General features: G+C 36.3%; 1 protein-coding gene across 2 annotated transcripts in view; it reads left to right on the forward strand.

Annotated features, from left to right (window-relative positions):
* POT1 (protection of telomeres 1) overlaps nucleotides 1-22,801 on the forward strand; it is a 74,547-nt gene that overhangs the window by 12,683 nt on the left and 39,063 nt on the right. For both annotated transcript variants that reach the window (XM_027458175.3, XM_072033190.1), the window contains exons 4-8: nucleotides 1,272-1,357; nucleotides 6,652-6,762; nucleotides 7,562-7,606; nucleotides 8,780-8,894; nucleotides 20,880-21,010. In XM_027458175.3, coding sequence (XP_027313976.3) covers nucleotides 1,272-1,357; nucleotides 6,652-6,762; nucleotides 7,562-7,606; nucleotides 8,780-8,894; nucleotides 20,880-21,010 — 488 coding nt within the window. The remainder of the gene's footprint in view (nucleotides 1-1,271; nucleotides 1,358-6,651; nucleotides 6,763-7,561; nucleotides 7,607-8,779; nucleotides 8,895-20,879; nucleotides 21,011-22,801) is intronic.

The raw sequence follows: 22,801 nt of genomic DNA on the forward strand, positions 1-22,801 counted from the left end.
AAAATTATACCAGTTAAGTTATCTGTGAGCAATATGGTCTCTGTATTTTTCAGTAGACTTCTTGTTGCAGAATCTTTTAAAATACTGTTTTGGAAATTCATTAGCTATGTGTACAGCTTTAATAGAGTATTTTTAAGCTTCTTATCATAAAGAAGGACTAGGAAACATATACAATGACAGCGTACACTTAATATAGATCTGTATGTCGGTTAGCAGTAAGATATATGTATTGTGTTGTTTTAAACTAAGTGGTTCAAAGAAAGATTTTCTGCTCATTACTCAAATATCAGTAGACACATTGCTGTGTTGGAGGACTTAAGTTGTTCATCATGTAATAAATAGTAGTTTTAAAAAAAACTCTCCTTAAGTCCAAAGCTTATCTTTCCTTCCTATCAGGAAATAGAAGGATGTTATTAGTCAGGAGTCCAAATTAATGCTGGACTTCCCATTTCTTTTAACTTCCTTCTCAGCTCCTTCCTTACACTTGTTAGGGAATTATCACTTGTTGCTTTTGAACCTTCCTGATTCTACAAATTCTGTGATTATGACCAAAGTGCAGGTTAGGGGGCGCAGATCCTACCTGGTGGTGCTGCTTGTGATTAGTGTCACCAGAGGTGAATGAAGTTGATGGGACTGGAAGCATTTTCCCTGCTTCAGAGTTCCCAAGGATAGAAGGAAAATTTCATGAGTCTCGTTAATTTCAAATGACTGTTCAAGGAGGCTGAGAGCTTCTGCATGTTCTCCAGAGCATCAAAAAAATAAATTTGCACATCTAAATCATTAGTGTCAATTCTGTAACAATAACAGCTAGGAAAATCTTCTAAAATAACAACTTGATTTCTGCTTTGGTCCTCCTGGAAGACTATTTACTTGATATGCATATGTCCTGCAGAATCATCTCTATTTAATCTAGTTCTATAGTTCTGTGTTAATGCAAAAAAATCAAATGTGACTAGTTAATATTTCCTTTCTAATATTATGCACTGAATTGTTCAAGTGGAAATTTGTGTCATTTCTGCTTAATATACACTGATGCAGAATACGTACCCATGTAAAATAGTCATCTAATAAAGAATATTTTACTGATTTACCTATAGTTAGCACACAAAAACAGTTTAACAGCTATTTTAAATGATTTTCTGCTTGTAAATAAATTGGAATGGAGTGTTAGGCTCTGAAGATGAATTTATTTTGGAAACATCTTCCTGTTACAATTTTGCTTTGAAGAATTTATGGTAATTGGATTTTTTTTCTTTTTTTTTTCCCTATAGATAACTCATGTGCAAGGATCGACAGTATCAATATTCTAATATATGGAAAAATGGCAGATGATTGTGCAAAAGTTATACGTAATGGGGTAAAATGTATTTATTTTTTCTTATTTTAGGGGTTGTTTTCCACAGATCTATGTTGCTTTCTTATTTTCTCTTTGTATAGCTATCACCAAAATTAGAAATACTCTGTTTAGTCAGTTCAAATCTATAAATACAAACTAGAAAAAAGTATTTGCTTCTGTAAATTCCTTTGGACAATAACATTCAAATAAAGCAGTTTTTTGTTTTTTCAGTGTTGTTTCCTTTACTTAACAAGTAAAGGATCATGAATGTTGATGTTAGAGAAGCTATCTTTCTATGTTCATAAGTTAAAAGTCTATGGCAATTTGATAAGGTAGACCTTAAAATTATATTGATTTAACACAACTTTTAGTGTAATTATGTTTGTTGTTTTTTTTTTCAATAACTCAAAACGGCATAGTCTTTATTGTCTGTGTGCTGGCATCTTGCTTCATTAGAGATACATCTTGGTTTGATAGCTCCAGGGTAAAGGACATTGGCAAGTCAGCCTCTGAGTTTCAGTGAGAGTGCTGCAACTAAAGAGGGAAAACAAGCTGAAAACAATTACCTCAAGTTAATAATTTTGATTAGATTGCCTGTCAGTTTGCTGACATTTCAATATTAGCCAGATATCGACTTAAAGTATACAGTACATTATAAACTCGTGTTAGTGCTTTATTGTTTGTGATACAAATTCACACTGAAAATTGAGAATTATTTAGTGAAGAAAATTGAGCTTTCTTTTCAGATTTTTAGAAATATTTTTTATGAGCAAAATTTAAAGACCTTCTCAAATGTGGAAATAGAAATGGCTTAGTTAAAATATCTGTCTAGGCTTTTCAGATCATAGAATGATGATATCCTGAGTTGGAAGGGACCCACAAGGACTATCGAGTCCAACTCCTGACTTCATGCAGAATCACTCAAAAATCAGACTGTATGTCTGAGAGTGTTGTCCAGATGCTGCTCAAATGGCATACCTGGTGTCAAGACCACTTCCCTGGGCAGCCTGTTCTAGTGCCTGACCACCCTCTCCGTGCAGAGCTTTTTTCCTAATATCCAGTCAAGTATACCTGAATTCTGTTGATCTGTATGCCGAAACATAAAACATTCAGATGTTAGGTACCTACATCAAAATATCATTGAAAGTCCAAATTTATCGAATATTTTAATTTCAGTTCAGAGGAAAGCCTGCTCTTTTCATGTAAGTCTACCCAAAGATAAATAATGATTTTTGCTTGTTTCTCAGCTCTTTTTTTCTTTTTTCTTTTCTTTTTTTTGAGAAGGGAAGATCGATTTGTATTCCTTGGGAGTGATATTGCTGTTTCTGGATAGTAGCTTGCATTCTGAATTGTATTGGCTTCAAAGATGCATGTGTCAGCTCTGGAGACATATGGGACTGATGGTGCAAATTTCACGAACTACACCTATAATTAGAGCTGATGCGTTTATATACTATGTAGTGATCTATAGTATGTTTTTATTTCTATGATTAGATGCTTACACACTTTCAGACAGTGAAAACTTCTGAATCCTTGTTTTTTTCAGCTGTGTTAATCTAAATTAATATAGCTTAATAATAATAAGGATTTTTTTAGTTGTTTTCCTATAAATACATATAGTTCAGAGAGAAGGAACTAAGCATTTAGTTTTTGCTTAGATGACCCTCAAATATAGGCAGTTATACATTGACTACTTTTTCAAATATTAAAAAAAAAAAAAAAAACAAAAACACAAAAGTACCTTACCCAAGAAAAGATTTAATATCGCTCTTTTTTTCAAAAGAGTCTTTTTGAGACTTTTAAAACTTTTGATAAATGAGCTGAAGTCACTAAGGAGGTTTGGAAGTTACAGAATGTATAAGAGAGACTGACATAGTCTATGAAAAGGCTGGCCCCAAAAAATACTGGTATTATGAATGTTTAGTAAGTAGTTGTGAAATATAGGTGAAATGTTCCCATAGAAATGAAAGATGCTGGCATACATATTTTTCGATCCTTCTTTTTCTCTGTCATTCTGACCTTGTCATGTTTTCAGTCAAATAATGTGTGAGTTAAAATATTCAAAAATGCTTATTGTATTTTTAATGAATCTGTAAAATTCTTCAGAAGTTTTAATCAACAATGCAATTCCTTGCACTTCAAGGATTTTTTTCTGGCATAATTTACCATGTGGTTCCCATCAGCAGATAATTGATCTTGTCATGAACTGAATGGGATAAAGCTTTGTTTTTAAGAAATTGCTGAGTCTAAGAAAAGTTTTCCACCAAAAGGTGCTTGTTCTGACAGATAGCATGGTGGTAGGTCTTGGGAAGTACATGTCATCTGTACTTTGTAATCTATTAAATAGAAAGTCTGGAGAAAAGCAAATAATAAATACGTCTGCAGGACATCTTCCTCTGTTTGCAGCTAGTATCTCTCCAGTCAGGTTATATGAAGGAAAAGTCAGGAACACAGTGGTCATGGTCATGAATGAGAGATTTCACAAATAGAATTCTTTCAAATGAATTTAACAGTAAGGAATAAAAATTACCTAGATTCTTTTAGTGGAACCTGTACAGGTATTGTGCTATTAATTTGACCTTGAGATTGATGCATGGCCAATTTCAGACTTGTGTGAGTTTGAGGAAACAACACCGAAGGGCTTGGGTAATGTGTGCAGGTCAGAGAGCGTTCAATTCTAAATCAGATTCCACTGTGAATCAAAGCCTTGTTATACTGTTTGTCATATGCCATGCAGAAGAGAGAAATGTGCCTTGAATATCAGCACAATCAGTTCAGTTGCTTTGAGACAGAAAGTCCTTTTACAAATCTCGGATATGTATGAAATAAGAAGCATCAGTCTTTATACCAGTTTCTGGATTCCACAGAATTTTGGCTGTGATTCATAGATGAGAAGTTCTTGAATTAATTTGTTAAATATACAATCTGCAGAATGATTTTAAATATAAAGAACTAATGATTTTTATTGTCCTGATAAAAATACAAATCATGAGCAAAGCCTTGAGCAACAATTAGATCAGTCCCAGAGAGCTGAATAGGAAACCACAACCTACAAGCAGCAACCCTTAGAAAGCCAGCACTAAAATCAGTGTTCTTCCCCAATAACCTGAACCTTGGCGCTGCATACAGTCCTAAATTAAAAAACACTTTCAAAGCTTATGTAAATTTTGTTCATGTTTAGAAACTGCAACTCACAACCTGTCAAAGCTGACCAAGAATTAATGATAAATCTGAGAAAACATCTGTTCTTTTTATCTTTAAAACTAGATTTTGAGGATAGAGCTGTCTTACTACTTCTTTGAAATTACAGACCTTTCATAGGTATTTATTGAATGCCATGTTTTGCATTGCATGTTATGTAAGAGTTGCCATCACCAGTAATTAGTTATTCACAAAAAAAATAATCTATTATCAACCTGCGTAACCACTTGAGTCTGTGTAATTCTAAAGTTCCTTCTCAGAAGTACAAGACAAGTAAAGTCAGCTCTCCAGTCCTGACTCAGCACCTAAGTTCCCAAATCTGATGCAGCCTGTAATCTAATAAAATGCTGAAGCAGGAATAATGGATAGCTTTTTATTTGAAGGTTGATTCTACTGTTAAAGGAACACCATGAATAGCATCAGCAGTAGAGAGGGGAAAGACATGTACTGCACCTGTTTTCTGCAAAGTAGCCGAGTTGAAGGTTGTGTTTCTATGTTTTTATCTGTATCTGAAAAGAATGAAACAACTTTAATGTATGTTTGCAGGGTGGTATGTTTCAGGTGCAGGGAATATTAAGTCATCTAATTGTTTTGACCCATTTAGTTGGACCTGGTGCTTAGGGACATGGTTTAGTGGGTGACATTGGTAGTAAGGTGATGGTTGGACCAGGTGATCTTGAAGGTCTCATCCAAACTTAATGATTCTATGATTCTAAGCTATGAATACACATTACAGTTAGGTGACTTGCGTATTATCTTCTAGTCAAAATATACATTCTGTTCCCATTTATGACACTACAAAAAAATTACCATGCCTTATGTAGTTTTGCTATATATTAGCAAATTAGCTCTGTTCGAGCTTATTTTTCTTACATTTTTTTTCCAAATCCTTTAATAACTAAATATGTTAGTATCACTTAAACCAGCAGCCTTTATTTTTCTTGCACAAAATATTAATGCTTTGGATCTTAAATTGTTCAGAGTAGCATTATCAGACTGCTGAAATAGCAAAAAGAGACATCGTAGTGCAATATTTGGCAAAAACTGTCAGCTTTAATCAGAAAACTCTTTTATTTGTTATAATCAAATAAACACACAAAAGTCAATCATTAAAAACTGCTGAAAGTGCTTTTGGTAGAAGGTCAAATAGGAAAAGGGCTTCAGGTCTAATATGATTGTTCTCAGGTGTGTTTGCATGAGCGTGGAAGGATTTATGGGAATGGATCACATAACAGCAACCCTTCCATCCTGTTTTGGTACATAAGCAGCTGACTTTAAAAGAGCTTTACATTGTGTAAGAGTTCCCAGCACTGTATTTTTGCTTGCTTAACTACCTTTCTTAGCACGTCTACTTCCTAAATGTGTTTTATGTCATCCTCCTTCTCCCTTTTATTTTTTGGGGTGAAGTTACTACTAAAAGTAATCTGCTACAGGTGCTTAAATCCTCCCTGTTCTTCTTCACTTAGTGGTATCTAAGTTATTGTATACCCATGCAGCAGCAAATGGAACTGCTGCTTGTGCTAGAAGCTCAAGAGTGACACCAGAGCAGTTTGAGTCTCTTTTCCTACCAGAAATCTAGTGATTTACTTACTTAGTTAACCCTTAAGAAGTAAATTGGAAGATGTCAATTCAACCAAATTGAAATTATTTTTAAGGATAATCTCTTCAAAGTGTAGCTGTAATGCAGTAACAACAACCAAGAAAGGAATGCCTTACCAGTATTAGTCAGAAATGTGACTACTTTTTTAGTTTAGTTAATTTTGTACAAGGAGTCAGACTTCAGTATATTTAAAGGGTAACCATTTTCTTGCTTTACTCAATGTGACTTCCCCTCTAGGTTTTGCCAGTAATAGTAGCATGAACAATTCAAATATTTTAAAAGAATTAAAAAAAAAAAAAAAAAAAAAAAAAGCTGGCTGAGGTTGGTTAGAAATATGAATTTCATGGGTAAAAGAACAGAAGAACTTAATAGAGAAACATAAAGGCAGCATTTGGAATTTGTTTAAAGCTTATTATTGTAAGTCTTGAGACTTTAGAGTAAAATTAGATACCATATCCTCCTTTAAAAGAGGATGTACAGCACTTAACATCTGTTAATCACCCTGTCTCCATAGGACACCTGTATAGTTGCTGGATTTAAGTTGGCAAAATCACCTACAGCAAGAGAAGATGGTAGACATGGTTGCCACCTGGAGGTGTCAGAAGAAGCTGGTTCAGCCATTTATGTACGTGGGTGCCCATTTTTTTTATTTTTTAATAAATAGCTTCATTAGAATTTTGGTTTACAATAGAGAATTTGAGGTACTATTAGAATTTGAAGTACTGTAGATTATTGTAGTATGTCCATCAGGCACCAGTCAGGACACATCCATGTTTGCACAATTTTATAATACCTGACTCCACCCATTTTGTGAAAGTGGTGCAGCTGAAAAAAACACCTGTATTTATCTTGCTGATGTGTGGGGACGAGTGTTCTCCTTTCTGCCCAAGATTCTGAAAGGCCTTGATGAGAGTTGTGTCCCTCCTGATAATACTCTGCAGAACAGCCTGCAGTAGAGAAGAATGTTTTGCAGTAGATAACACTGAGATTACAGAATATGTCTGCGAAGTGCACTCTGTCAAAATATGATGCTGAAGTGATCCAGTGTGGTGCCAGACCCAAATCATCTCTGGCCTCTGAGGTAAAATACTACTTTTTGAGTGCAGAAATTTGTCCTTCTTAGAGCTGTTTAAACCATTCTTGCCCATAATAGAATTCAATGATGCACACAAGGTAAGGAGTGCAAGAATGGTTTCTACTTGAGAAACTGTGTGTATTATTTAAAGTAGGTGTTGTCTAAGTGTAATCAGAACAGATTTTTTTGTTTGTAGGATCAAAATTTGCTAGTTTCAGCAGTGATTCCAATAGGAAAAGCAGTTTTAGTATTGTTTTCTAAGTCTTTACTATAGCAATATCAAATCTTGTTAAAATATTTGTGCTCTCTTCACTTCTGTAATCAGTGAGTTTGCCACTTTTCTCCTCAGATTTATGCTCAGCCAAGCACAACTGCTTCAGAAACTGCATCTGTGGTGAGTTTATATTTGGGATTTTTTTTAACCCACGTAAGACAAACTGCATGTGGATAAGAATGTGTAGAATTATTTTTCTTTCCTGTTTTTTTGGCATCCATACTACTGTCCCATCAGTCATTTGTTTAGCATTAATTTTGCAAATATTATGCCTGGAAAAAGAGATCAAATATGATAAAGTAGTCTGCGGTATAGTTTCTATCTAGATCTAAAAATAGGCTGCATGTTGGCTTAGGAAATACGAGTTAGAAAGGTACCTTCCTTTCCAAAGCAGTTTGTATGCTGCTTTTTTTTTCCTTTTTTTTTTTTTTAAAGTATCTTCCTTTGCTTTAAAATCACACTTTGTGTTTTTAGCACTTATTTTTATTACTATTCGGAACAAGTCTTTGCCTATCTAAATTAAAATTCTTCAGAAAGTAGTATATTAAAGGCATGAATTTTGGTATGTGAAATCCAATTGTCCTTTACCATAAGGTTAAAGATTTAGTGCTGAAGATAACACAGCTTGGCTTTGTCTTAATTGTCTGAGAATTTTTTTCCACAATACAATGAATGAAAAACACAGTTTTCAGTCAGTTTGGGAGAATTTGTTTTTTAAATGAGGCTAATCATTGTATTCTGTAATCTTAAAATGAGAGGAGAGTTAAATAGTAAAAAGTAGTCCTTAATTTCTGTAATCCTCCAAGAAATGGGCTGTTAGAAACTTACGCAATTGCTGTGAGAGATGAGATCCCCAAATCAGTGATTCTGTGCAGAGACACTGCTACTAAAAATTAAAAAGAGATTTATGTGCATGCTTTAAAATGTCCTTTGGATGGATGCGTTAAGATCAATCAATAAAAATTGCTTTCCAAAGTTCTTTATTGTAATGACTTTCATTTACCTATTCACTTATTTCATATGTTGGAGCTTACTTGAACTGACTGACTGGCTAGTTTACTGTGAGAAAGATGCAATTGCAAAAGAAATGGAAATATAGGTCTTGTATGCTTCGTTGCCTGTGAATGAATAAATAAAATTTAGAAGGTCTAAATTGAGTAAGGTAGAAAAAAAACTTTATTAAGACAAGTTAAAAACATACCTAAGGCTAGATGGTGTTAGAAGACAGAATTCTGGGTGAATGTTTGAGTAATGTTTTTTCTTCTGTCCCTTAATTTTATCATGCCTTTCTAGTCTGTTGCACCAAAATATGTGTATACTCCTCTGAATCATCTTAAAGATGGAACTATAGTGAATTTGTATGGTGTTGTGAAATTCTTCAAGACTCCATATGTAAGCAAAGGAACAGGTATGTACTACATTCAAAAGACATAAAATCTCTTCCTTCAAACAGAACTGTTTTCTCATACAATAGTTATTTCTGTTAAAATGGAACTGGAACAACAAATTCTGGTGATCCTTTAATCAGGGTTCTTAGCTGACATTGAGGGAATGGAATAACAAATAGGTAAGGGTCAGTTTAGGCAGACTGGTGCGGATAGCAAATGAAGAAAATACTAATCAAGCTCATTGTAACAGTACAAAACAGTGAAAAGGACCTGAAAATACAAAAGCCTTGTACCTCTTTTTGTGCCAAAGGATTGTTGTGTAACTGTACAATTTTTCCTCTAGATTTTGATAGTTATGATATGCTATGAATATGTTGACACCATATTTGTTACTAGTAGAGGCTGTGCAACAAATGAATCATTATTCCTCTTTGCAAGGTGAACACTTAACTGATTGTTCTAGTAGATTGTACCATTTTGCTAGGTGCTCAGTAAATACAGAGCTAGGTGATATTGTTGTTGAATTTGATTAAGCAATGGAATTTGTTAATTGATTCAGAATGGATCTAATTGTTTTCCGCTTATTAAAATTTTACTATGCACTTTAAAGATTCTTTTTCTTCTAAATATTTCTAATTGAACAAAAAAGAGCTGTTTATGATCATGACTGTTCATTTTCATTGTCTTAATTTTGCATGCAAAATTTCTTGAATCATGTCAATAGCCTTGAATTTGGCTCCTAAATACAGAAATCTAAGAAGTAAGCAGAAAATCATAAACAAGAGTTGGTGGCCTGTCTGCAAAACCTTTTGCAAAGAGTGTGATCTTCCTTGCTCAATAACTGCCAGCAGCACTCAAGCTAAGGCACTAAATCCCTTTTTGGGATTACAATGCTATACCAGCAGTACCATGGCTTCCAGAATGAGGTTTGCTTACAGTTAGGTTGCTTGAAATGTAAATAATTACTGAAGGCTATGCAAGCATGGTCACACACGTAAAAAAACAAAAAAAAAAAAACAGGTCCAAGTCCAGCTGAGGTTCAACTAATGACCACACTTTTTGAAAGCTAAATAATTTGCAGCCTTTGGTTTGTTTTTCAGTGTATCAGTGGGAGTAATAACTGGGAGATCTGTGCCAGTGTATCTGCTGTTCTCAGTATGTTCAACTTATCTACACTGATAGTCTGTATTGTTGACTTGCTTAATTATTTCCATGTGGTGCATTTAGTATTCTTCTAAGTAAACATATACTGGTATGAATGACCCTATTGACAGGAAATTTGCACGCTCAGTGTGCTTGTAGCTGAAGCCCAATGCTTGCCCATAGAATGGATAGGAGATGTGTGTGCTGCTCTTTGGGCTGTCTTACAGAGTGTTGGCTGTATTAAAGGCAGCCACTGAACCAGTCAGCAGTCATAATTAAGTTATGCAGAGTAACACAGTTTTTCTTTTTTCTTTTTCTTTTTTTTTTTTCTTTTTTTTTTTTTTTGGTTTGAGAATATACTGGATTGTCTGGGTCTACAAGCTAATGAATGTTATTTGGGAATGGAGCTGCATTTTTACATTCCATTGACCATGTCAGGAGAAGCAATAACATTTGTAGCATTTGTCTCAAAGCTCTGGTATCTGCATAAGGGCAATGCTTTGCTTCGGATACATTTATTTTTTGAAATGTATTCCCATTGCTTGTTATAGCAGATGACAAGATTTACTCCTAGAAAACAGCTCTACTCGGCATTCTTACTAAATGTTAAGAAGGTACTAGTATTTCCCAAAATAACTGTGAAACAAACAAAAAATAAATCCAAAGAACATAGGGCAATCTAATTTAAACATTAACATTTAAAAATAGATGTAGTCATTAAGTTGGGAGCTGAACAAAAATGGTCCATCTGTTTTATAGCAAATATACTGCATGTATTTTTTTCCTCCTGAGACTGAATAAAAATGAAGATTATCATATTATACATAGTCATTGATACACTACAGTTAGTATACTAAGCAATGCATTGCAAATCTTTCAGATGAAAGTTGAGTTTTGATTTGTACAGGAAGAAGCAAATGCTTTCATGTTTTGCTATTTTATCACTTTTAAAATCATCCCTTGTAGTGCCTATGAGAAAAAATATTCTACCATGTTGTCTTCTGATGACTCTTTCTATTTCAACCGGGGGGGCGGGGAGGGTGGGGAGAGAAGTGGTATGTAGCAGGGAAGGAGGAAAGCATTTGGAGACTAATCTGTCAATTGTGGTTTGCACAACATTAAGGAGTATTAATGCAGATCTGTATAATTTTTTTTTTATATTATATATCTAGAAAACAGGAATCTCTGTTCAATCTAAACTATGTTTAAACATCTTAATGTTCATTTTGATTCAATGGTTACTTTTTCACATTTATGACCCCTATGTAGGTAGTTCTCATTTGCTGAGTGGTAGATGGGTGCAGCCTAACCTTACAAAATAGACTTTCCTTCTTGCCCCCCAGTCTGATTAAATTCAGCTGTTTGAACTGTGAGCTATGTGCTTGCACTGTTTGAGAAAGTGTTATGTACATCTTGGATTTTTTTCATAATTTTTTTTATTTACAGTATCATCTGTGGCAGGTTCCCTCCCCTCTTCTCTTAAACCTTCTAATTTTTCTTTTCTAATGTCTACATCAAAGTAATTGTTCAGCTCAGCAAACCAACTGCAAGGCCAGCTTTTTTTTTTTTTTTTTTTTTGTAGTATCTCTTAGTGGTTGCTGAACAAAATTATTGTGAAGCAGTGCCTCTGTAAAATGAGCACAGTAGATTTACTTAAAAACAGAGCTGAAATATTGTTTTACAGGGACTTTGTAGGACATTATGCTGTTCTTTGAAAGCATAGCTCTCTAAGGCGAATGAAATAAAATAGCCTGAATTTATTATTTGAAGTTGCTATCTTCCCACACAAAGGATCTCATGTTACTGATTTTGTTTTATATGTATACTTCAATTTGAGACGAATTATTGGGGCAGGAGGAATACACTTGTAGCATTGAAACCCAAACTGATTTTCCAAGTATATGTGAGCCAAAAGGGGAAAAGCCTGTGTGCTGTTGGGGGAAGTCCATTGTCTAGGAGCATTGTGTTCCAGCTTGCCCTTGAGGTGCTGGTTCCTGTTGTAGTCCATGAGAAATCTTCACCTTTTAAGTTACTCCATATTCAAGGTAAAAAGCAGTTGAAGCGTTCCACCCTGCTGTCAGAGATATCCGATCAGCTACTGGTAGTTGGGAGAATTAAAACAAGACTGTCAGTCTTCCTTTATGGAACAGAGAGCAATTACATTGCCTGTTTTGTCAAGAGGAAAACTTAGTTCAGTTATCACTGGAAAGTACATGGCTGTCTTTTTCCAGTGAACCTTTAACTATGCTTAGTGATTTGTTTGACAATAGAAAGATTCCTCCGAGGAATTGTTCCGTCAGACCACCTGGAAGGTGTGGGTGTTTTTGAAGTGCCGATACAGGGTTTTTAAATATGATTTAGTGATAGGTTAGATTCAAGGGATAAAACATACTTTGCTGTTGCTAAACTTCCAGAAACCAAGATAGAGAACTACCAAGAGAAAAAAAAATAGCTGATATATAGAGAGGCTGCTATATAAAATTATGAATTTTTCATAATCTTTCTGGAATACTTTCACATTCTCATAAAGTGTAGAAACTTAAATTCCATACCATCTGGGAATGGGTGTTACTGGGCAGTAAAAGCTAGGAGGAGAGGGGAATGGCATTGCACACAGTCTCACCAATAGTTACAACTATTGTTACAACTGTGGGGAAGGCGGACTTCAGGCTGCTCTGGGAACTAGTCAGCAAGGTCCCCTGGGAAGCTGCTCTTGAAGGCCTTGATGTCCACCAGTGCTGGTCATTCTTTAAGCGATGCCTCCTAGAAGCACAAGATCAGGCAATTCCTAAATATTGCAAGTCAGGCAGGCGCGGCAGGAGGCCGGCGTGGCTGACCAGGAACATTCTTATGGAGATTAGGCGGAAACAGAGAGTGTTTCGCTACTGGAAGGAGGGCCAGGTGACATGGAAAGAATACAGGGATGCTGTTCGTGTTTGTAGGAAGAAAATTTGTGTGGCTAAAGCACACCTAGAGTTGAAGCTGGCTGTGTCTGTGAGAGAAAATAAAAAGGGTTTTTTTAGATATGTGAATGGAAAAAGGAGAACCAAAGAATGCATAGGGCCGCTCCTTGATAGGGAAGGTCTCCTCACAGACGATGACATAGGCAAAGCAGAGACGCTTAACGCCTTCTTTGCCTCTGTCTTCAATGCCGATGATGGGCTTCGGGACCCAGGGTGCCCTGAGCTGGAGGACCGGGACGGTGGGGATGACAAACTCCCAACGGACCCTGAACGTGTGCGGGATTTGCTACTCCACCTGGATCCCTACAAGTCCATGGGTCCGGATGGGATTCATCCCCGGGTGCTGAAGGAGCTGGCGGACGTCATCGCGGAACCTCTCTCAATTATTTTTCAACGATCCTGGGAGTCTGGAGAGGTCCCGGTAGACTGGAAGCTGGCAAATGTTGTGCCGATTTTCAAGAAGGGTCAGAAAGAAGACCCTAGCAATTACAGGCCTGTCAGTCTCACATCAGTGCCTGGTAAAATCATGGAGAAGATGGTTCTCGAACGTATTGAGGCGCACCTGGGGGACAAAGCAGTCATTGGTCCCAGCCAGCATGGGTTTGTGAAGGGTAGGTCCTGCCTAACTAACCTGATTTCCTTTTATGATAAGATCACCCGTATGGTGGACCAAGGGAAACCAGCTGATGTGATTTTTTTTGGACTTCAGCAAGGCTTTTGACACGGTTTCCCATAGGATCCTGCTGGACAAAATGTCCACCATACAGCTAAATAAAAACATCATACGATGGGTGAGCAATTGGCTAACGGGCAGGGCCCAAAGGGTTATGGTGAATGGGGCTGCGTCAGGCTGGCGGGCGGTCACCAGTGGGGTCCCTCAAGGCTCCATTTTAGGGCCGGTACTTTTCAATATTTTTATAAACGATCTGGATGTAGGAATAGAAGGTATTTTGAGCAAGTTTGCCGATGACACCAAACTTGGAGGAGTTGTGGACTCGAATGAGGGTGGAAAGGCCTTGCAGAGGGATCTGGATAGGTTGGAGAGCTGGGCGATCGCCAACCGCATGAAGTTCAATGAGAGCAAGTGCCGGGTCCTGCACCTGGGACGGGGAAACCCTGGCTGCACGTACAGACTGGGCGATGAGACGCTGGAGAGCAGCCTAGAAGAGAGGGATCTGGGGGTCGTGGTAGACAGCAAGTTGAATATGAGCCAGCAGTGTGCCCTGGCAGCCAGGAGGGCCAACCGTGTCCTGGGGTGCATCAAGCACGGCATCGCTAGTAGGTCGAGGGAGGTGATCGTCCCGCTCTACTCTGCGCTGGTGCGACCCCACCTCGAGTACTGTGTGCAGTTCTGGGCACCACAGTATAAAAAGGACATGAAACTGCTGGAGAGTGTCCAGAGGAGAGCTACGAAGATGGTGAAAGGCCTGGAGGGGAAGACGTACGAGGAACGGCTGAGGGCACTGGGCCTGTTCAGCCTGGAGAAGAGGAGGCTGAGGGGAGACCTCATCGCAGTCTACAACTTCCTCGTAAGGGGGTGTCGAGAGGCAGGAGACCTTTTCTCCATTAACACCAGTGACAGGACCCACGGGAACGGGGTTAAGCTGAGGCAGGGGAAGTTTAGGCTGGACATCAGGAAGGGGTTCTTCACAGAGAGGGTGGTTGCACACTGGAACAGGCTCCCCAGGGAAGTGGTCACTGCACCGAGCCTGTCTGAATTTAAGAAGAGATTGGACTGTGCACTTAGTCACATGGTCTGAACTTGGGTAGACCTGTGCGGTGTCAAGAGTTGGACTTGATGATCCTTAAGGGTCCCTTCCAACTCAGGATATTCTATGATTCTATGATTCTATGATTCACTACTCAGCTAAGTATTTCATTTTTTTTTCTTTTTTTTTCTTTTTTTTTCTTTTTTACACAGCCCAGGGTTGTGCCTACTTGAGAGGGTACAGAATGCTTGATGATTACTCTGAGTTGCCAGGGCATGAAATGGCTCTCGTCAGAAAATTCTCTAGTTGCATTAGATCTGGCACAGTCCTGCACTAATACCTTCTATTTCTGACACAGTGTTAATGGAATTATATAGCTTTAAGCTGGTCCTGGCTGGAAGTATGGGTAGTGGAGCCACTGTGCTTTATTCATATGGATCTTTATTCACTACATAGATATTCCCCTAGATATGAGATATTTCTTTTTACATGTATTAAAGCCTAAGGCTGAAGCTTTGCTTTTTGTTCTTGTCATTTTATATGACTGTAATTAAATGTTCGTCATATTGATTGCTGTTATTGCAAACGAATTAGAGACTGTTATGGTATCTGATGGTCAATTTGTGGGGAAGGAGATTCAGAGTTAAATCTGCAATAATTTTGTTATTTAAAGTATTGTGGTGTTTGTTTTCCAAATCAATATTTTCAGGATGTATATATTTTTTTCAGAACAGAATGAAAACTGTTGTAAAGATAAATTAATTTCACTTTTGGAGTCCAAATTGAGAGTAATAGCCTTTTCCTTTCTGTTCACATCATTTTGTAAGCGTTTCTTTTTTAATAATCACTATTTCTTATCATCTGAAATTAAAAGTTAAAAAAAATAGTGGTAAAAATGAAGTGAAAAACTAAACAGTTGAAAAATAGTTAATAGAAAGAAATCTCAAGGTAGTTATTTTGATCTACAATTTGCAAATGCTGTCATTAAAGCATCTGCTTAGCCAGATGTATCTCATAGTTGCTAAATGTTTGTGAATAACCCTTAAGTGCATTGCCATGTTAGAAATAACAAGCTGCATTAGAACATCTTCGGTTTGATTATTATTATTATTCAGAGTTTGTTTGGACTTCTGTAATACCTGTGTGTGTGTATAGGTATACATTGTACACACACATGTACCTACACGAACAGTGTGTGTTACTTTCCTCCTTGTGTTTTGTTGAACATATTTGGTAAATTAGCTGGTTCAGCTACTTAGTTTTAGTAAAAAGACTTCTGTGTATTGATTGGCCTCAGTAATACTTGAAAACAGTATTAATGATTGGTGTACTTTTGAAGAGAGTAGTTTGCTACTAAAATCTTTAAGTATTGCAATGTAAGAAGCAGAAGGCAATCTCTGAAGTCCTTCCTTGCCAACAATTTTTTTTTTTATCTCTTTGTGGGAGGAAGTTATTGATCCAGGATAGTGGCTTTTTTTAACTTAAAAGATAGTGAATGCATATGTGATTGCCCAAGATGGGATTTGTAATTTAGTCAGTGCTTGCTGTGTTAAAAATTGTTTCTACAAGCATATTTGTTGTGAACTGCTGAAGTCCTAAATAAAACCAAAATAAGAGTATTTAATCAATAAGTACTGAATGCTTTCCTATCATGTAAGTAGCTATTAATCTGCAAAGCTTTTGCAGCAATTCTGGTTTTCTTATGATGACTGAAAAAACTGCAAGTGAAGCTTCATTTTTTTCTGATATGTATACTCTGTCCAGAGGTGCTGACTTTCTGAGCATTCTCATGACTAATGCAGCAGTCCACAGGAGAGTGCAAATGCTCAGGCATTTTCTAAAAAGAAAACTAGAATCTGAAGAGCGACCCTGAGTTGTCATTACAGTTGAGGAGATTTTGGCTTTTCAATGATTCTTATAATTGCAGAGAGAAAGCATTTATGTTTAATCCTATATAAAGTTGATGTATCTGATCTTAGGTATCTGTGGCTTTTTTTCATTAAGGACTTCAGTCAGAAATACCAGAATGTTTTGCTTTTATCATGAAACTCCAAGCCAGTTAGCACTTAATCATACTAAATAAATTAACTGAATTGTTCAATATTCCCTTTCATGCTTAAGAGAGTTCTTTGAGAACCCCAGAACGGCAGGGGTGGAAAGGGACCTCTGGAGTTTATCTTGTCCAACACAAGATAAAGCTCAAGCAGGACTACCTAAAGCTGATGGCCCAGGACCATCTCCGGATGGCTTTTAAATATCTCCAAATAGGGAGGTGTTTAATCAAGCAAGATAAAGCATTTTAAAGTGTAAAAACTTCCCTTTATAGTAGATAAATGCGCTGAACTTTACATCTATTGTGTCTGTAAGGGTATTTATAAGGAGTGTCTGCTTCTTTAAGGGTCTTTAGGGCCTTTTTGCAAAGCAGGAAGGGATAATAAGGAAAGGATGCAGTGCAGTTTGGTCAGTCACATTAATTTATGAAAGTATGTGAGAATACAGGAATATTTATTTATATTTATACTATATTCTGATTGAGGATTTCTAAGCTTGGACAAAACCACAGGAAACAAACATCCCAGTCACAGTAATTGGCGGCTTTACAAACTACAGGTGTCACTTCCAGGAAGGATGAACCTTGCAGCTGGTAAGATTGTGAACCAAGGAGCCCTGGACTGGGAGGGTGCAGAAACGTCAGAGCTCTGCAAAGCCATGGGGGAAAAAAGGGAAAGGGAGGGCAGAAGGAATAAAGAGGTGTGTGGGTAGGTAGAAAAGGGCTGGTATAAAAGGGTCTGTGCCAGTACTCAGGGATCCGCAAATGTGCGTGTGGTTGTGAATCTGCAGAGTGCTGTGTGTGAACCTTCACTAGTGAGCTTCTGTCTTTACCAGCTGGAGGGAAGGAAGGGGTCTCTGCTGTCTACGTCTGTTTTACGTGAGTCCTGTGTGGAGGTGGTGTTGAAGCGTGGATGGTCATGTCAGTGTCCTGTGTCTGTGTGCCTCTGGGATAGATGCTCAGTTTTGCTACAGGCCAGACCCTCAAAGGGGAAAGTAGTTGCTGTGGCTGGGCTGGGCCCAGCATTTGGACAGGATGATCCAGCTTGAGTGGCTGGAGGATGTTGCCATGCTCTTTGCTTTTCGCCTTCCTTAAGTGTCATGCTTTTAAACCAAATTATTATAAATAAAAGATTCTGATGGATAATTTCCCTCTTAAGAGAAATTATCAGAAGAGTGCATTTGCCTAATAAAAGAAAATTGTCCCCACTATGTAAACTTCCATTAACATTTTTTTGTAGTTTGGTAACTGAGGGATTTTTCTTCGTTAGAAGGTATATTGTAACGAGAAAAAAAAAAAAAAAGTTTAAAGAATGACATTTCTTATATTGTTTCCTCTGACACTGGGACGTGATTTAAATTCAGCAGTTCTGTTTCGAGTTTGACTTACCATTTGTGCAGAAAAGTGAATTCAATCACTGAACTATAATTCTGCTTTGGAAAGCAGAAAGTAATTTTCACCTTCCTCCTGGAAAAGGAAAGACAGGTGACTTTTTATTTTTTCACCTTCAAAAAGGACTTGCTGGATGAGGATTTCCTTCAAAGAAAATCTGTCTTATGCTTTGTTTTTGAAGACTTTTATTTTAATAAGGTTTATTGTAGAAGTGATGTTTTGAGGTCATAGTTAAGAATGGAATTGTGTAATCACAGAAGTAAGAGAGCCTGTACTGTGTAGAAGGTGTGAAGTATAATATTTTATAATACTTTGGGTAGGAGGAATATTGGTGTTTGAGTACGCGAATTGCACAGAATATACAAGTGTGTTGATTTTTTTCCTCCTTAAATTGGCAGCTGCACATGTATGAAGCTGACTAGATTATATAATCACAGCAGCAAAGAGCAACAATGATTTTAATGTGGTTTTAGGTTACTCCAAATTTCTATGTTGGGTTATATCAATGCACTGTAATGTGTTATCCCATGTCTTGGTGGAGTTGTAAATCTGTGAATGATATGTTTTTCTTCTTTATTTTGCCCCTGTCACTGTGTATCTGAACAGTTATTACCCAGAGAAATAAAACAATCCCTCTTTGGATTGCAGTAGTATATGCTTGCAGTTTCATGTCAGCTGTTTTCATATCTGCTTATCCTAGCACAGAATGTCAGATTAGGTGATACATGAAACTGACCTTGTGTCTTCTGTGGTAGTGTGAAAAAGAATGATGTTTAGCATCTTTGAAATGCAAGAGATTAGAATTTATCAAGTGTGTAATAATATTTCAGAGGATGAAACATTTTTTTGGAAATATTGCAGTTTTTATTTCTGTAGGAAAAATATTTTGTATTTTCTTAGTAACCCTTCACTGTATTTCTTTTTTTTTTTTTTTTTTGAACACTTCTGCCATTCAAATCATTAGAGAATTTAAGCTTTTAAGTTTAAATGGTAGTAAGATTTAGTGATATATTTGCTGGAAACAGCAGTATTTCTTTTAAAGGTGTAGTCAGTGTACATACAAGCATGTATTCTAATCTAGTCTAACACATCCATCATCTTCAGCTTTGGGGAATCTTTCACTGTGAGTTTACGTATGACAATTTTGCCTTGCTATACTTTTTAGATGATACAAATCTGTCAGTTTTAGTAGACTGATAGTATTCTCTTTCTCAAAGCTGTCTAGTAGCAATTATTTATGTTTCTGTGCTTGTACAAAGTGAAAAATTGAGATTTTATCAACTTTCTTTTAGTGTTACAACATCTTTGTTCAGTTCCTGAACAAGCAAACTCTGGTGTCATAATTGCTAACTGCCTTGTAGTATTATAGCTAAGGGGAGTTTGTTTGCCTTTTTTTCCCCGTTCTAGAGTTGTAGGCAAAACAAACTTCACTTGGGGAATTTAATTCATTAGCAATGAACATAAACATTTAATTATTAATTCAGGTGTTGAAGAAGAAAGAAGACAAGCGTTTAAGTGTTTATGGAAAACATCTCTCTTCCACCTTTCCCAGGCTCAATTTCACTCCAGACACATCTCCTTTTCCCTTCCTTTTCTCCACTCCCCTTTCATCTCAAAATTTAGAGTTCAAACTATAGAAGTTTTTGTAAATGACTGAGTAGTGTTAATTTAATGCCTAAAAATTGTGATTTTTACTTGAGTATCTGTGCTAACTTTCTTCAAGCCAAAATTATGTGTACCTAAATGTGTAGTTGTTAGTAGTTGATATCAAGTTAAAAAATAATAGGCTATGACGTCATTATTCTGTTTATCTGCTTAAAAAGTTGTGTTTTAGCTCTGAACTGTTAAGTTTCAGTAAATGCTAGTATAATAAGTATCCAAAAGAAAAACACACTGTTGTCTTGATTAACTATGACCAGATTTATACATGTTTGGGGTTCTGAACATACACCTGAGTTGATATTGGTTGTTCGAAAAGTTCTCAGGAAGATTAACCAGCTACTGTACCATGAAAAATCAATTGCACTCTCACTTCATTTTACATTTGTGAAATATCAAAACACACATGCTTCTGTAACCTGAAATGGAGTTTTGTTTTATGACACCTGCAAATTCTGACCTATTCTGGGCGGTTTTGCTCCAATATATTTTGTCATACCTTGTTTTGAATTTGATTTTTTAGATCATTAATAAAAGTTAAATTCTGTTACAAAAGTTTACATTTAAAAGGACACATTTCAGTTTCTTACTATACTTCCTAACAATCACTGTGTGACTGTATCCTTGGAGAATATATCTTGCTTGTGTATTTTGGGTGAAGTGAAAGATGAGTAACTTACACTTTAATTTCCTCTTAGAACTTGTAGAACTCATTGCCTCTTCAGAAGACAACGTGTATAAAAATCTTTAGAAAGGATTGGACAAGTAGGCATAACACGTCTTCCTTTTTCTAAAGAAGTTGAAATCTGAAAATATAGCATGTTTTTTGAAGACAGAGAAAAAGCTTTGTGTCTTCCTGGCCCCTGTCCTTAATCACCCATTTTATTTTCAGATATTTGAGCTAATTATTTGCAAGATGGGCCACACTTCAGTTGTTACACGGCTTTAACTGTATTGACTTCAGAACAGTTACACAGATTTTAGCAGAAAAAAAATTGTCCATATGTTTGCTCATCCCAACTTTAACAAGAGTGTACTAATAACTTCCATCATGTTTGTTACTCATTCAAACACTTCTGTATTTTACAGATTATTGCTCAGTGGTAACGCTTGTGGACCAATCAAATGCGAAGTTAACATGCACTCTTTTTAATGGAAATCTGGATTCTCTACCAAAAATCTACAAAATCGGAGATATTGTTCGATTTCATAGAATAAAGGTAGGTACTATTTTGTTTTGTTTTGTTTCTAATGTGCTTGTTTTTGGATAGTTATGGGGCTCCAGGGATATTTTAGTTCTTCATATACTGATATTCACATACGGAGATACTGGATGAAACAGTCAAATGGTAAAAACTGAGCTGTGGTTGTGGTAGGGACCAAAACTGGAAATCTGTCAAATTTTAGAACAACAGCAGCGACAAAGAAGCACTAATCTGGTATCCCTCTTTAAAAAAATAAAAATAAATGCGCTAGAGGTGGCTATGTGGTTATGTCAACTCCAAAATAATAATCTTTTTATTTGAATATTTGTTTAGCTAGTTTAGCTCCAGTACTTAGAGATGAACAGAATTTAACTGACATAAACATGTACAATTCACTTCTCTTCAAATTATGGAATTATTTGAGAGATTACTTCAGAGCTTCTGTCATGGACTGTCATGGAACAGTTTTTAGATCAGCTGTGGAGTTAAGTGTAATATAAGTGAGTGGGATGTAGTGTCCCGTTTCCAGCTGCTCCTTTGATGTTTGTTTGCTTTACCTAGTATTTAACTGTATCAATGTCCCTGAAGAAAACTGTGTCAATAGCCCTTGTACTTGCTTCTGATGGATATTTTTCTTATGTCTATAAAGAGGAACAGCAGTACAGAGACACTGACCGCTAATCTTGTAATGCTGGACCACATGTAGTAAAAAAAATTAAGAGGTTTTTTTTTTTTGCAAAGATAGCAAATTTTATCATGTTACATACTAAAGTACAAGATAACCATACATAATTATATTTTTTTGCTGTACTTAAAATAAATCTATCAGAAAGGAGTAAATGTCCTTAAAAAGATCTTTTTTTACAACAAACAAACAAAACATGTTCAAACACTCTAGAGGCAATTTAGGACTGTACAAAATAGTGATGAAGGGGATAAAGATCAATAGTACCTGTATGTGAGTTTTGATGTGCTGTAGCAGACCAAAGGAAAAAAAACATAGCAATAAACTTAAAAAGTGGCAAGGTTTATCCAGTGATAGAGATTTGTACCACTGAGATTATTAGAAAGACCTTGCTAAGTAACAGTCTTCAATTTTGAGACTTCGTTATTTAATGTATATCATAAATACTTACAATTGAGAGAGAAACTAGCTAACCCCTTCTGGCTTAGTATTAATCTTCCTTAAAGTCATGTTTGTATATAATTAGAGTGGAATTAAGCTATATTTAGATTTTGAACCTTGTGTTGCTTATCCAGTACTTGAGGTATGTTGCCAGTCTTGGAAGTTCATTGATTTTGACTTCAGACAGAAAAGTGTTACAGTTAATTTCAAATTCTTTCTGAATCTCATAGGATGAGCATTACAAAGACACGTTTCTACCTCCACCAGTACGTTTCTTGCTTCTGAAGCCAAGATACACTTATATATATATATTTATATATGTATTTATATTTATACATATGGAAAAAAGGAGAAAGTATAAAGGAGGCTGCTTAAAAGAATTGAAAAGTTGAACCTGTGTGCTAGGTTAATAATGGATTATTTTTGAGATGTGGGGACTACAGGTTAAAAGCTTCCACCTTCAGGGAAGTTATGAATGCATCTCTGTTATGGAAGGCTAATAGTGTCTCAGTTCCGCTATTTATCTTTCATGTAAGCTTGCTAATACAAGCTATTGATAAAGCAGATATAAGAGAGAGCCTCGCTGTTTACCTGATTCAGGAGCAAATTTTTGAGGATCATTCTAAAATGCTTCTAAACCTGTACTTCATCATTGTTCAAGACTGTTTTAGTATTTAAAG

This window comes from Anas platyrhynchos, chromosome 1, assembly GCF_047663525.1.
Source record: "Anas platyrhynchos isolate ZD024472 breed Pekin duck chromosome 1, IASCAAS_PekinDuck_T2T, whole genome shotgun sequence".
Classification (NCBI taxonomy): Eukaryota; Metazoa; Chordata; class Aves; order Anseriformes; family Anatidae; genus Anas; species Anas platyrhynchos.